The following is a 16,520-nucleotide window of genomic DNA, read 5'->3' on the forward strand; positions in this document are numbered from 1 at the left end:
TGAAATTATGGAATCATTTAGGCTGGAAACACCCTTAAGATTATCAAATCCAACCACTTCTCCCAGTCATCCTGTTCTTTCCTTCCCCTGTTTTTCTCTTCCCCTTCCTCTTTTTTTCTTCCAGCTTTTATTATTTCTATTCTTTTGCTGAACACTTCCCCATAATTTTCTTTATTTTCATTCTTTTATCTTATCTTTTACCTTCCCTTTTCTTTCACCCATTCCTCCTCACCCATTGTATTCTCATCTGGTTCCCCCTCCTTTTCTTCAGACCTTTCTTCCTACATGTTTATTCCTGTATCAAGACAGAGTTAGTGCCAAGCAAAAAAGTGCTAATGAAAGGCTGCTACTCATGAGAGACATTCTATAACCACCATATTGCAAAAAAAAGAAACCAACTTTTTTTTTGTTTTGTTTTTATTTGTTTGTTTTTAATATGTGTGGATCTGTGAGCAGTTAAACTTTTTCTCCCTGCTTGCAACAGCTCATTGCATGTTGAGGCCTAGTTCAGGGTCCTCCATGCTAAAAGTTAAACCCTTCAAAGAGTTGTAATATAAATAAAAAATGTACCAATTTTCATACAAAATCTGATATTAACCAGAAAAAATGTTCAAATATCCATGCAATCAATGACTGGCAAGATAATATGACTAACTGCCAAATTGTACAGTCAGTTTGGCATATTCCCAGCTGTATTCTTGCCTAGACTCTTTCCACAATTATTAGCCACATTTTTATTACTTCCAGAGACTGCATTATAATTTCTGTGGCGTCTATGCTAATGAGTGCTGCTTTGCTCCTGCTTTACTCCTGGTTCTAATGTTAGAGACAGCACTTCTGTTTCTTGGCTACATTATCAAAACAAATGTAGAAGGCTTATTATCATAAACTCCATGGCATGGAAAATAATCAAATGTTGATGTTCAGGATGTGGACCCAACTTCTGCTTGCTTTCCTTCATTCACAGGAGACAATGAGTGCCTCATAGATCAGGAGGGGTTTGGCTCCTGTGATAAATGGCGATTTGGTCCAATATAGGCTAACTAGCTGTACCAAATTAAAAAAATGTAAGGGATAAAGCTAACTGAGACCCATATTTGCCTTAGCTGCAAATATGAAGTCAAGTTAAGGGAGCTAACTGAATGATCAAAGACTTGTAAACAAAAAGAAGAAAGTTTCACATACTATACTCATATTTATCCCATATAGGCAAGAGAATATATCAACACAGTTGCCATGTGTACTTCAACAGATATTTCTTTTCAAAGAAATTGTAAATTGGATGACCGAAGAGTATTGTAAACTTCATAGGCAGAGAGTGTCATAGCTAGGAACAAAGCAAACATAATGAACACTCTGTTACTGCTGTTCAGGTGCTTCTAAAAGCTACATTTCAGACATGACCACCCGCATTCCTCCTTTTCTCTGTTACTGAATGTATATCTGATGTTAACCTGAATGATATGAGGTGTTTTAATTTCCAGTCATGCTTCTCCTATGCGTCCCATTAAGGGGCTGAAAAAATCGTACCAACTGCTGAGGTGTGCATGTGTCCAAAGTATGTTTACCTGATGTAACAGATTCTGTGATGTTTAAATTGTTCAGAGAAAGTCCCAGTGACTGCCGTGATGAAGAAGATGATGTGCTGCTTGAGGACTCTGATGATGGCCGGGCAGGCTTTCCGCTATTTCCAGTCTCTGCCTTCAAGCGATCATTCTCAGCTTTCAGTATCTCAATTTCATTCTGTAGACAAAAGAAATCAACACCAAAGCACAGGAGGTTATTCTTTTGGAAAACCACCATTGCTGGCTAGTCTGGTGATGCTGTTCCTCTGACTCAGTTTACCACTTTCACAACAGAGATATAACACAATGAAAACTGGATTGCCTTTACTTCTTAAATGAAGGGAAAGGCCCCAATAACCTTATTTTTAGATTCTAAACAATATCAGCTTCAAGATTTTGTGCTTATTGTACAGTTGACCATAACATGAGTGTGGTCATAATTTCCTCAGCTATCCCCATTTTTTTTCAGCTACTTTCTATTGTCAAATTCCTAAGGTAACAGTTAGTTAAGAAAGTTACTGGATATGTCAATGTTTCTAAAGACACAGAAAATTATTACTGCCATTGAATATAAAATTTAAACAGTAACTTCACAGAGAAATTAAATTAAAAATGAAAAATTAGAAATTGATAGTTTAACAGTTTCATAACCCTTCTTGCTATCAAATAAGACTTTTTGATCATTCAAAAATGGGATTGTTAACATAGCACTGAACAAACTCTCTCTGATGAAAACAGACAGTGACAGATGAATCAGAACAACTGGAATTTTTTAGCTAAATCCTCTGTGCTGCCAAGTGATAATTGAATGTACAATAATAAAATGAAAACTTAGCCTGAGAACAGCCTGGTACCATCTAAATCTAGCTTCCAGTTGCTTCATAAAGTGCATTACAAAGCAACTGCTTATTCTTGCAGATGGTTCTGCACATCAAATTTATTTCTACATTCATATCACCCTGCTAAAAGTCTCACTTTTTTAATGGAGGATGAACAGCTATATTATACAAGTGAAAACATAAGGGATAGATAGCATCATAAAAAAACCCTGCTTCAGCTACAAAAAGATTAGATCACATACACACAGGTGAGAAGACAGTGAAAGGGAAAGGACAAACCAGCACAATAGTAACAGAAAGTAATAGATGGGTGTATCAGTTTAGTCTAGGGTTCAAATCAGGAGCCACTCTGCAATTTATGCTATTAATTACACAGCTCTTAGCAGTCTTCCATTCACTTGAGCTTTAGGTTTTTAAAGTGCTTTGAATCTAAAAAAATTCATGTGTCACTTCCACCAGTCCTATTTTTTCCCCTTACCAATCCTCATCAATCCTCTAAAATATCAAATTTTGGCAACTGCAAGGCGGCTGCCTGCTCTTTTGGGTGAACTTCAGAAATGGTGATTACCAACAACAGCATCTCAACTAGTTGCCTCTGCCCAGATTTAAAGAAGTTCAGACTTTGGAGAACTGTGCCCACAGCAGACTCCTCCCTCTGGAGAGTTCACCTGCCTCAGGCACTCATATCCCAGTATGAGACTGTCATCAGATGATAAGCCTTCACATCCTTTTCTCCTTTTCACATTCTTTTCCTCACAGTTCCTTAAAACCTTTCAGTTCCTTGAGATAAACGCCTTACTTATGTCAGGACAAATGAAACCACATTTATGGCGCAGTTCTTGATAAGTCTTCCCTCTAATTGTAGTTCAGCCAAATATCCCACACTAATGTTGGCACCTGGAGTCGTGAGCATCTGGGAGGATGGCAGGTAGGTACCAAAGATGTTTAAAAATCTGGTTGAAACTGACACAGGCACTGTGTAAACAAAGAGGTCTAGAAAAGACATCAAGCACTGTAGTTATGAAATCAGGTGCTATAGGCATCTACACACAAATGCCTTACAGTGCACCTGACCTAAGCACCCAACACAGAGCAATTCAGCTGGCAAGGCACTGGGCTGGATTCAGCTGTGCAAATGTGGGCTTCCAGTGGCATGACAAATATGGTCTTCCATGGAAGAATGCTAAACTTTCATGTCCTCTGCAGATGCAAATACTTCGGGCTGGTTCAAATGGTAAGAAGTACCTATGCTCAAGGAACTCCATTTCACCCTCTGTACCTATCTTGGGGTAATTTTAGGATAGCTCTTTAGCCCTCACTACTACAGGACTAAAACTCGACTGACTACAACGGAAGTTTATCAAGTAGCTCATTCCCAGACTTTTAAATGTAACCAACTCTGTCTCAACCTGAATGCCCAGCCCATGGCCTTGATTCTGTTCCCCAAATACAGATTTACAGTGCCTTCAGGGATTACGTAGATATCTTAGCTGCCATTCCAGAAGAGCCCAGTTCCACTGAAGGATTTATGTCACAATGTGTGGATATTAGAGATACTTTTGGGCACCCACCATGGCAGTGGGCATTTGAATGTAAGCAACAGAACTGAGTCCCGTAAAGCTCTGTGCTCCACTGAAGAACATTGCCATTCTTTTTGCATCCTTTCAGCCTCCTGAAAGGAAAAATCTTCTAACGGAAAAAAAAGTGTTCACAGAGGAATTGGGGCAGTGTAACAAAACAATATAGCAAAATTTTATGATGCTGGATACAGTAATTAGTTCAATTTTACATTCTTTGCTTTGGCAAGCCATGACTGAATTAGGAATCAGAAATGATGAAACAGTATGCACAGAACATCCTGGCCCCCTCCATGGCTCAAGGATTTAAAACGCTGTAGAAATCACTTTTTGATCTGCTTCTCTGTCATGTTGCTAACCCCAGTTATAGGCTTGAGATAATAAATATCCTTTGGGCACGGATTATGTCTTCTTCCATATCTCTTAAACACATTTTAGCTATTAATATACATGCTAAGAATGTCTTTATTATAAGGTGAACACTTATCATACCCATCCTTTAGAAGTACTGTCAACCCAGCAATTTACTTTGTATTGACAGTTTTTTGGTGCCTGAAACAAAGTCCTGGGAAAGGAAACACACCAGTCATACCTTTGGAGTGCATCCCTGTCATCACTTAAGCTGCTGCACTGACCTGCATGCGGTTCATGGCTTCCCGGATCTGATCCAGGTGGTGTGCAGAGCTGAGGGCTTCCAGACGGATATCTGTTAATTTGAGCTCCTTCTCCCTCAGCTCGCTTTTTAGCTGAAGAATAATTTCAGCCTCTGCCTCTGTGCACTCACAGATCCTAAAGAGGAGCAGGAAACAGGCAGGAGATTAAAGGAATGTTCTCTCCCCAAAGCAGTGTCATTATTAAATATCAAAGAACAGAAAAACGCTTGCTGCTGGTGAAACCTATGAGTGAAGAAAGAAACTTATCAAAGAAACATGAAAACGATCAAACTGCAAATTAAAAAAGGAAAAAAAAAGCCCCCTGCAAAAGAAGTGATCAGATTGCTTTATGGCTTTTTAGTTTAGCTTACTATGGTGAAAAACAAATTCTTAACTACTTTTCAGGTATCTTTGAGTGTCTAGCACCCATTGGTTTTAATTGGATTTTATACTCACATAATTTCTTTGGTGAAAAGTTTATGATTTCTCTACGCAACAGTAGTCAGATCTGATGTGTGTGTGCTGATTAAACTGTACTGCTGATATTTATTATTTGTTAGGCATCAATATTTTTCTCTGATATGAATATTACACAAAGGGACAGTCATTGAATAGTCTAGAAGATTTTGATCTGTAATGGTTTTGATTTGTGATGGCTGATGTTTTGCCTATAGCCTGTGATTTTGTAATGTATGATATATGAAATCATGTGGGTTGATTTTGTTTTCTTCCCTTGAAGACTGGATTACCATGTGGTTACTTTTCATAAGCATTTATTTTAAGGGAAAAAAACATTATAGTGTAAGAAAAAATTGAAACATGACTGGCTCAGGGACCCACAACTGTCCAGCTCTCTTGTCAGAGTGTTTTGCCTCTTTGTATCATCATCAGAACCATCAGGAGAAAACTGAACTTTGGCTTTATTGTTACACTAAGCAGTATTTCCAGTCAATTCAGCAAATGTTATTTGTTCTTTATTACTGTGACTATAAACAGTTAATATTTTCAGAAAAAATTCAATATGAAAACTACTCCATGAAAATAAGTATTATTATTGTGATTATTATTGCTAATATTTTAAAAGCAAACAAAAAAAAAAGAAACAAAGGTCAGCATTTAATTGCCAGAATGCATGCCAATGCATTTTGGGAAAGAAGATGCAGCACTCTTCAGGTCAGCAGTTGGGTACACAAGTCCATGCCCCACACTCAGTTTTACCGGGATCTATGCTTGTAGACCACGCGGCCGTTTTGCCTTTTCTTTGATGCCCAGACTAGAGATGACCTGCACACACATGTATTAGACAGAGGCAATTGGAAGAAAGTAAAGGGAATGGTTTAGAACGCGAGATTCCATCAAGAAAATATACGAAGAAATCGTAAGCAAAGGGAAGATGAAGTTCATGGCAAATAAAATACATGTCAAATAGAGGAAGAAAAATAATGAATATCATTGAAAACATGCACAAATGTTTTAAATGTGATTAAAGATTAAGAAAGACATACACTAGGATTTTTTTTCCTGAATATTATGGTACAGCTCTTTCTGTGATGTGACTATACCTTCCTATGCTAAGCAAATAAGAAATGAAATTTTATTTCCATGTATATTCCATTTACTATCTAATAAAACAGTCATGAGACTAGAATTCCTTGAGTGCCTTAAGAAAAAGTAATTATGACCTGATTATTTTCATTTAGGAGAAGGAAAGTAAAGCTAACATCAGTAGTAGACATTTTTTGGTTCAAAGAGGTTGATTTCCCCATATCAGAAAGAGTTATGAGTTTAGCAGAGTGAAAAAAAATAAGCAGAGGAATATGAGTAAGAAAGAGCTAGGAATTCCATAAGAACATATCAGATATTCAAAAAATACTGAAGAAATCAGACAGCTGTTGACTGTTGAGTTGTTCTCAGACCTGAAACCTTCAGGGTGGTGACTTGAATAAAATATAAAAATAAAATCCCACAAAAACATGCAAGCTGATAAGAGGGGAAACAGATTAAAATTTATATACACCGGTAGCTACAAAGTAGATAAAGTAATAACAGGAAAAATACTGTAAAAAAATGAGAAATACTGTAAAAATTCAAAAATACATATATTTAAGATTTTTTTTATTTTTAGAATGTCATGAAAAAAGGTAACAAGGAAACATTAGCCTTTGGCCTTTGCTAAGTGGATACTATAAAGTTGCTAATGGTGCAGGGAGAGCACAACACAGGCTTTTGGAAGTTTGTATAGGTAGGTGATTTTGGGTAAAATCTGTGAAAGGATGAAAGATTATGACTGAATAAAGACCTGCTGCAGAACCAGTATGCAAATGGTGAAGCTCACGAGAAATCTGGCAAATGGATGGAGGTCAGGATTAGAAGACCTCAGCTGTTGACAATGGTTTCTGAACTGCAAATGGCCATGCTGGAGGAGGTCTGCTTCCCAGCCCACCCCATTTGCCAAGAGAGACACTTACGCAGATGCTGACTGTGATGGTTTCATCGATGTTGTTGCACACTCTCCTGAGCTGTGGGGCAATTTAGGTGAGGAAGGAAGGGAGGAATCTGTCAGCTCTTCTATGTCTGAATGTGAGGAAGGAGGTTTGGTGGACTTTTTCTTTCCAAAGGCCTGTTTGAAAGAGCTTCTTAGCTGGAAAACAAATACAGAGCAAGGTTATTTTCCTCATCACAGCACTTTGTGTGCAGCTCATGTTTTGAAGAGTTAGTTTGCAGATGCCATCCTAGCCACTGCCTGAGGTCAGTATGCAGAAGCAAGGTATTAACATATGCAACACAGTATCTCTAAAAACATGATACAGTGCTTTGTTTTGACTTTATTAATCCAGCGCAGTGCAGAGGTAATGCTATGGAGAAAGTGCAGGACCGAGTGGTACAGCTATTGGGGAGGGGTGCTCATTTAAAGCCATTAAGCCCCAGTGGAATCCCATTCCCATGGCATTCCCTTCAAGGGGTGGCTTTAAATAACCACTTTGCACCTAGGTACAGGCTCAACTAAATGCTGAAATCAGAAGATAAGTCCAATTTACAGTGTTTGCCAATTTATTTTCCTCATTAAAACTTTGAATGCTCAAACTATGCAAATGCTATGATTTGGATCACAATCAAGAGGATCTAAGTGGGAACAAGAGGTTTGCCTTGTTGTACTATTGAGAAGAATGTTAGCTGAAAGGTATACACTGTTTGTTGCAGATTCCTATAGAGTGGTAAGATCTCTGAACGTACAAGCATTGCCTTTTACCTCTAGAAGCTTGTATCCAGTATTGAAAAGGGACAGAATAGCCAAAGAGCCATTTATTTCAGAAGCCAAGATGACAACAGTTTTGTCTGCAGTTAAAATTGACTATGTCATTTGTTCATAACTTTCTCTAAATACAGAACTTGCTCATCTTAGGAGAAATACAGGTTTTATTTTTATTTTCAGAGAGTTGTTCTGATCAAAACTGTAGAGAACACAACAACCAACTGGTTCCTCTATGAAAAAATGAGGACTTCAAACACATTATTCTCATAGTAAAATTTGAGAGTGGGGAGTGTGACCACTGATCTTAATGAGAAACAATATTTAAGTCCTTTCCAGCTCATGATGTCTGAGGAGAAAGAAATGGATTTTGGCTACACTCCCCCTTTCTATAGCCTAAACTTTGAGATTAAAATGAATAAAGACAAACTGAGAAGACATACAGGATAATCTGGTTTTAGAAGGTATAAAAGCCTACTGCCAAAATAAATAGCAATCATGCCAAGATAGGGTTTTTTATAGATGCATGCCAACTTTTCCATGGTTTATATTCACCTCACTTCCTCTAGAGTTCACCTTGCAGAAACATGAAAGAGTGTGGAATTACAAATCAAGGGAATGAAGGCTCATCAGTATTTTAAAACAAATGTTTATGCAGATAATATTTCTAAAACAATAAAAACATATTTTCTGATTCTTTACTGAAAGTATTTAATTAAATCTTTAGCAGTATGTGGTATTTGTAGGTTCCAGCTGAGCAACATCTTAATTTCTTTAAACACTGTAGTATTTTTAAGTGAGAATTCTTAACTGATTTCAACTCCCTCCATAGCTGGGTAATATATTTGAGTCAAGCTTTTGAACCAAACTCCAAGTGAAGAAAAATCAAACAGGGTTTCAATGTGGCCCAGAGGTGGTTTTTGGTCACAATAGCTATTTTAAATTTATGATGTTGTTGTTGTTTTCTTGTTGTTGTAATTGTTGCTTGTACTTTTGTTTTAATTACTCTGACTTATGCAAATTAAACCTTGCTGATATTCAAAACTTTTTAGTTTGCTGGTAGTGTCACAGTACGGATACACATGCATTTCTTCATATCCATCTGGCCCCACAAGAACATTGTAGATGAAATGAACCATTATGTTACTCAGACACTAGTAAATGACATAATAGCTAAAAGAGAGGCTTAAACCTGCTGAGTACTCACCCAGTTTTTCTTTTTCTTTTTTTTGGAATCAGCATCATTACCACTGCCAATACTGGAATGACTTGTAGCGCTGTTGATACTGGAAACACTCTCTGAAGAATGTTGTCGCCTTATACGTAAATCTAAAGAAAAGAAGTTACTGTGAACTCTGTTTCAAGATAATAATAATAATATTAATTCATATTTATGTATCATCTGCCTCCTCAAAGGCAGTCTAAATGAACATAAATGGCATTGATGCTAGCAGTGGCTCAGATTCAAGCTATTGAAGCCTGTGAGAAACCATATAGGGACTGAGGGGGATGCATACAATTAGTCCAAAATTTAGGGCTTCTCCAAACTAGGCTGTTCTTGCCCTGAAGGCAATGACCCTTCACAGCAATCTATGCATGTGTATCCTCAGAACTGAGCACATGGATTACTTGACATTTCAGTGCCACATGTACTGTAGTTCTGAGGAGTGTAGGCACTACTCAACTTGTAGCAGCCCTAATCAGTGTTCAGATGCTACCTTCTAATATACCCTGATGGAAAGAAACAGGCAGGAGTTCATTAAAAATGAATGAAACAAAATAACCAGGAAGCAGAGAATATTAAAAATGGTTGGTGCGGCTTCTGAGTTTCAATTTTTTAGAAATCTCTGATAACTATATCTTAATCACTGGAAATTATTCTTGCAGAACATGCCCGCTAATACCAAGAGAAATTACTTTTTAGATTATTTTCTACTTCCTAGAAATTTGCTTTGCTACACTCAAGCCATGCAGTGAAATGACCTTAAGGCAAACACCTAAATAATGACCTCTCTAATGGAAGATCAATAACACTCTCAAAAACGAATACCATTATTATTTTTTTTTCAAGTAATTCCTTTGCTGCTGCTTATCAGCAGGCACTTTTGAAGTACATATTTATCATGCAATATCGGCCTAACTGTAATGACAAATTACATTGATATTACAGGAGTTTAAAACCTGCTTTCCTGCACTGATTTAGCACTTCATGAAGGAGCTGAGCTGTTGTCAGTCTGTCTCTTACCAACTAGAAGACCAATTTACAAAGCTACAACTTTGACTGGATTCCCAAGCTCTAACCATGCTATACCATAAGACCTCACTTGTGTCTTGGGTGTACTTCATTAGTCAGTTGCAGGAACGCGGTTAACTCTCGATCAATTCCTGGCCACCCAGCTGTAAGAAGATAAAGCTCCAGGAAGTTTGGCAGACAGGAAACTTGGGCAAGGTTTCCAGCTCTGGAAATACCACAAGTATGCCTACCACTCACTTCAGAATGTGCTTTGCCTTACAACAGAGTTCCCAAACAACAGAAAAGTAGTGACTTAGCTTTCTTTTTCCCCTGGGGAGAACTTCTGCATTTATTTTGATAAAGACAAGCCCATACCTTTGTGGGTATGATCGGGGCCATTCAAGGCTCCTTGAATAGCAGCTTGTGCAGCAGAATTCTGGGCTTTCAGCATTTCAATGGTTTCCCTTAGCTCTATAAGCTCAGATTCCTGTGGGAAGAGCAAAGAGAGATCAAAATAATGGCAAAAGAACAATGTTTGTCTAAGCTAAAAGAAAAAATTGCAAGGGAAGAGTGTTCAAATTAAAGATCATGGGATTGCTTGGGTTAGCAAAAGGGCAACAATAAAAAGAATGCATACTTTCTCTCCAAAGATATTGAAGTTAACTAACATATTCTTTTTCATTTACCCTATATAAAGCAATCATGCTATTTTTAAGAAGAAAACATTTTTTCATTAGGAGTAATCTAAAAAGGGTCTCAATTGACTATAAAATATACAATTAAGAAAAGCTCAATGACTTTATTGCAAAAGACAATGAAACCATTTGAAGTACATCCTTTAATATGTGAGGCTACTGTTTAATGGATGAATTAAAAAGATTTAATTTGTTAAATAGTAATTTAATTAAAAAGCCCCTGTTTAATAGAAATTGTCCTGCAAGTTGAAGTAAAATTACTCGAGTGCAGGAAGTTCTGTATCAGAATGCACAGCTGATTTTTATTAGAAAATATATTTTATTATTGCTTTTATAAGCAATATTTTATTTATTATTCCCTGTCCTTCCAGTCTCCTTCCTATATAATTAGGGTTAAAGGAATTTAAACTCAACAATAGAGAAAAGAACAGAAGGAAAAGAATAAGTTTTAAATCTTTAGGGAAAGAAACTTGGAGATGATCTGTTTCAATGTCACTGCTTAACTCCTTCTGGAAAGAAAACCTGATGGATTTATACTTTGTAAAATAGTTACAAGTTTTGGTTTTAAGAAAATTCTGTTGTGACTGTGTTCTTTTTCTCCCCCCCTACCCGCCAAGATGAAACAAAAGCAAACAATACAAATATTTTCTATCCAGTTCACAATGAGTCTTGCGACATTTCATCTGCTGGTGCTCAACCAGACTCTGAAGTTATTTCTGTAGACAGTTACAGACTCCAGTGGTGACTAGTAGCTCACAGATAATCATATTCTTTCACAGTTTGGGTCAAGGAGGCCTTTCCATTAATAGGACATTGTTGAAAATTCATAAGGGTAGAAAGTTGCAGAAGTTCAATCCTGGAAGGAGCTAAGCAGCCTCTTAATCCTGAGCTTGGTAAAAGGACTCACATTAAATTTCTTCGTATCAGGTTTAGAGAATTTTTTTCCCCCATTAGATAAATAGCACAGTGAAAAAGTGAAAACCCAAACTGTTTACCTCTGGATAGGATGCCTAACCTTCATTAACTTTCTCAATTAACCTATTTTTCTCTACTTAAACTTCTTTGTTTCCTGAAATTCTATTGTTCTGGTGGTGCTGGGAGGCCAGAATGAAGCACTGCAGCAGCTTATGATAGATTTTTGTTACAGGATCCTTCAGTATGGAGTAAACCTGAAGTCATGCATGTTTTCATTGAATTCTGGAAATGAAAGATTTTAGTGTCCAACTGTTTTATGATAAGATCTGTGTGAACCTGATACTGCATAGTTTTTTCCACATGCTGCTGGACATTGATCGCAGCAACCATTAGAGAAAAACTGATCGCAGCAACCATTAGAGAAAAATCTGTCTTATTGTCACAGATGTCCCTTTTTCCTTTCAGTGTTCTTTAAACAAAACTCTAACATAATTTTCTGAATATTTTCTACCGTAAAGCATCCTCTTTGACCAACCTACCTTTTGTTCAGCTGTCATTGTTAGACTTTGCAATCGGCCTGTCATATTTCCCAAGCTTTTTTCAAAAGCTGCTACTAGATGAGCCTGTGAAAGAAAGACAACATAGGGCAATTTTCCCAGATCTATTTGATTTTTATAAGTCTGTTTTTCCTTCAAGCACATTTTCTCCAGCTCTTTAATATTAGTTCAAACTCAGACTGAGCTAAGTTGGATAGATGAATCAGCCAAATGCACCCAGTGTTCCTCAGGCTTCTTTAGCCCCCAGTGAGATTAGCCCAGGTATCTCTGCCTGGAAATGAATTATGGATTTAAGGCCTGGCTTTAAGTTTACTAATGTATTAGCCAAAAGTAGTCTGCTCCCAAAGAGAAGTCCAGAAGCAATTATTTTCAATTACTGGACACTTCAAAACAGGAATTCAAGCACTTTATCTTGAAAAGCAAATTTTAACTTCAGAAATAAAACACTTCAGAAAAATCCCAAGCCTTAAACAAAAAATATCACAGTCTTATAAAGAGTCATTGCTTAGTCTATTAATATTATATTGCTCATATATGTCTGTGTGTGTATAAAATATATTTTGTAAAATATAAATATAACATTTATAATACGTGCAAATATAAGTATATAAAACAAAATAAAATCCTGAAAACTGGAAGTCTTGTTTCTCAGTATAAAAAGCAATAGAGTTCAAACAGACCAAAATATTTTAAAAAATAAACCTTCTTTCTCTTTTTTATTTTTTAAACAAGCAGCATCCTACACCGTATGCAAACTCAATTTAAACAAATTATACTTTATCAGATCTAACTGGCACTGAGCTTTGTAGGGCAAAGAAGAGCAAATGGTCATAAAAATCCCAATATGCTTAGCCAGAGAAAGTAGAGCCAAGGAAAAGTAAAGATTTAATTTTTAAGGAAGTCTATATAATCCCGTCCATTTCTCTCCCAACATCAAACAGTAAAAGCATAGGGAAATGCTTATTTTCTCATTACCATCTCAAAAGTGGTAACAGACAAAGTCTCCAAACATTGGCACATGGAAATATAACTCAAATCCACCATATTTATATGCACAAATGGATTAACTGAGCTTCCTCAGGGAGAAAATTTAGTTTTTATTATAGCAGTTCAGGCACACACAGTGCCTGGCATATTTTTCAGTTGCAGATTTGCATGCTTTTACAAGCATAGTTGAAATTGTTTAAATGTATGTGGTTGTACTGAATCTGAGGTAAAATCAAGAAAAGACATGGTCCAAAAAGGATTTTGTTCTGCATTTTAGGAGAGGGAAAAGAGCTTCTTGCCACCTTGCTGTGTATATTATCCCTCAAATAGAATAAGATTACCATATATATAATAGTGGGCTACTTCTGCATCTCTGCTTCAGAGCTGTTATACTGATGAGTGACTTTTGTGTCTTGTAAATAATTTTGGATGGCTAAAAATACTTAGGTATCTTGAAAGCCTCTTATTTTATTCTTATCAAACTTACTAAAAGTTTACTCCTTGTAAACTACACTATTCGTATACTTAGATACACAATTACTTACAGGTGTAGTGGTCAATCAACCTGCTTTCTGCATTTGCAGGGATATCTTAGGGATAACTTTTGTGGTAAAGGACACATACCACAAGGACTAACTCCAGATAAACATGAGACTAGACAAATATAGAATCTCTTGAAGATAATTGTATATATTCCTATTTTAACATTTATAACTTAGGCCACATTCTTGAAGTTAAAATCTTTGATAAAATGAACCTGGAAACCTGTCAATCAATACTACAGCCTTTGGTTGTTTTTACTACTCTATTCCTCTGAGAAAGAACTGGTTTTAAACTTATTTTTAACTTTATTAATTAGCTACACGTTAAAAGTATCCAGATTAATCTATGGCGTTTTATTTCCAAAGATGATGACCACACACCCAGAACACTATCAGAGACAAAATAGATGCACTGCTACAGAATTTTAGCCAAATGTCTCTTCATTACTTTTGTTTAACAGGAAACTAATGGAGCTCACTGTTCCCTGCCTCATAAAAAAATCTATGTCTTGGCTGATGGCCCATGGTTCTGTTTTACTCTGAGAATTACAGTGGGGACTAAGGGCTTGAAAAAGGAATAATTTGTTTAATTATGCATTGCTTCTGTCCTTTTCTAGAAATTAGACTGTAATAACCACAGTACTTTGGTACCAAACTATGCATACTTGTGTAAAGTATTTTCCTGTTCCATAGGTACAAATGCATCCCGTATAGTACATGAATAGGCAACAAAGAACTTACAGGAAAAATTAAGTACTAAAAAGCAGCATTAAAAATGTCATCAAAGGTCACTGAAACTGTTATTTTCTGACAGCCTTTAGAGAAAGACAGCCATGTCACAAGGGTTCTTGCTAAAATTCACCCAGTGACAGAGAACATTACCTTCTTGGAATATTATACCAAACTTTTTGCATCATAAATGTTATTGGATCAAGATGATGCATTTTTTTTAACTCATTTCAAATAAAGACTATTAGATCTTGATTTCCTAATACTAAAGAAATGTAATTCAGAGTCCCATTGACCATAAACTATTCAAGAAGAAAACCTTTTAATTGCATTTTTCATTACTTTAAATGTTTATTACAAGATAACACTCTTCTACTGAAGAATTGATTTTATATTCAGAGTAATAAACTGTTCTTTCTCCATGGTAGTTAATATTCATTTCCTCAGCCGTCTAGGAGCTATGACTTGAAAACTTAAGCAGATTTTCCCTACAGAAATACTATACAATAAAATAAGAAAATTTAGTTTCAAAAAGGCTAAATTATCGGTATACTTATATGTGTGTGTTGAAGTATACATAAAACATATGTATGTATTTCCATTTGAGATCAGCTTTCACATTTAAACAGTTAAATGCAGAATAATTCATAAAACAAAGCAAAGAGAAAGAAAAATCTGTGTCTTTAATAATGTTCGTTAGAAATTAAAAATTCTAATTAGAAACTTTTTTTACATTTAAAAATTTGGTAATTTATTTTGATTGGATTGTTAATCCTCAGTTTCTGAGGATGATTAAATTTATCTAGAAGTTTCCATTCTTTCATTCTTGTAAAAATATTCAGGTATTGTTTTGGTTTTTTTTTAAGATACAGCCAGTCTCTCACACCTTAAAATTCTCTGTGTTCGTTTCAGAAGTTTCATTCATGGACTACACACATCCTTGCAATACTTCAAAGAGTAGCCTGAATTATTATATGTGCTTTATATAATGCTCATTCTAAAGTAAAAATATGTCTTCAAAATTGAATACAGTATTTATACTTGAAAAAAAGACATCCTGGAATTAGAGTTAAGTAACTGGGCATTACCTGAAGTATGCCTGCAGCAAAATATATCCATCATTAAAATGACATACATATAAGATACATAGATATACAGCTCTTAATCTGTAGATATCGTTCACATATGAGTTAATTTTGACCTCTATTAACATGCGAAATGCCCACTGGAAATAGTCAAAGAGATGTATGATTAGGGAATGACTTCAGTGCTAAGATGACAGATTTGATTTTAACCATTTCCTTAGTAAACTATCCCAGCCAGGCAAGCCCCAGATACCTCAGCTTAGGTTTACAGCCTATCCTGAACATGACATACACATATGAAACATCTGTCTTCCAACACACTTTGGGATTTGACCTTCGGCATTCGGATTTATAAAACAAAGGTAAATAAATAAAGTGCCTCCCACCTGACAAGGCTGAATGAAAGGAGGTGTGAAAGGCCAGAAGAGATGGGGCTGATTGCAAGCAGCAACTGTAGATCTGGTGGCCTTTTCTGTTTGCTGCCTGCTAGCATCTTGTTGCTTGGCTGTAGGATAGCGGTTCAGAGCTGGCCAAACAAGAGCATTAGCCAGCACACCCCCTCCGCTTTCTACTGGCATCCTGGCTCTACTACAGCTTGCAAGCATGCACCCTTCAGCTTTATAAGTACAAAGGTCTGATCAAAGTCCCTCTGAACAGGCTTGGTCAGGCTGCTCACTGGAATTTGAGCCCTTGTCAGTCACATACGGAGTCTGCTGGTTGGACATTTTCTGCACTGAAAACAGGCCCTTTCTGAATTAGTATTGAGATTTACCCTTCAGCCACACTGAGACAGATGCCAGGGGTAAAGCAAGAATCTCAGAGAAAATCTGTAAATTAAGCATCCAAACGACAGCTGGACCCAGCTTGAATTTAATCATATGCAGGCAACACTT

At 36.4% G+C, this 16,520-nt stretch overlaps 1 protein-coding gene across 10 annotated transcripts in view; it reads right to left on the bottom strand.

Annotated features, from left to right (window-relative positions):
* The window catches only part of NAV3 (neuron navigator 3), a 512,854-nt gene that overhangs the window by 16,506 nt on the left and 479,828 nt on the right, over positions 1-16,520 (bottom strand). For all 10 annotated transcript variants that reach the window (XM_077178804.1, XM_077178805.1, XM_077178799.1 and 7 more), the window contains 6 exons: positions 12,267-12,350; positions 10,493-10,604; positions 9,092-9,213; positions 7,103-7,275; positions 4,617-4,770; positions 1,569-1,743 (listed from right to left, as the gene is read on the bottom strand). In XM_077178804.1, the coding sequence (XP_077034919.1) occupies positions 1,569-1,743; positions 4,617-4,770; positions 7,103-7,275; positions 9,092-9,213; positions 10,493-10,604; positions 12,267-12,350 (820 nt within the window). The remainder of the gene's footprint in view (positions 1-1,568; positions 1,744-4,616; positions 4,771-7,102; positions 7,276-9,091; positions 9,214-10,492; positions 10,605-12,266; positions 12,351-16,520) is intronic.

Source organism: Agelaius phoeniceus, chromosome 5 (genome assembly GCF_051311805.1).
Source record: "Agelaius phoeniceus isolate bAgePho1 chromosome 5, bAgePho1.hap1, whole genome shotgun sequence".
Lineage (NCBI taxonomy): Eukaryota > Metazoa > Chordata > Aves > Passeriformes > Icteridae > Agelaius > Agelaius phoeniceus.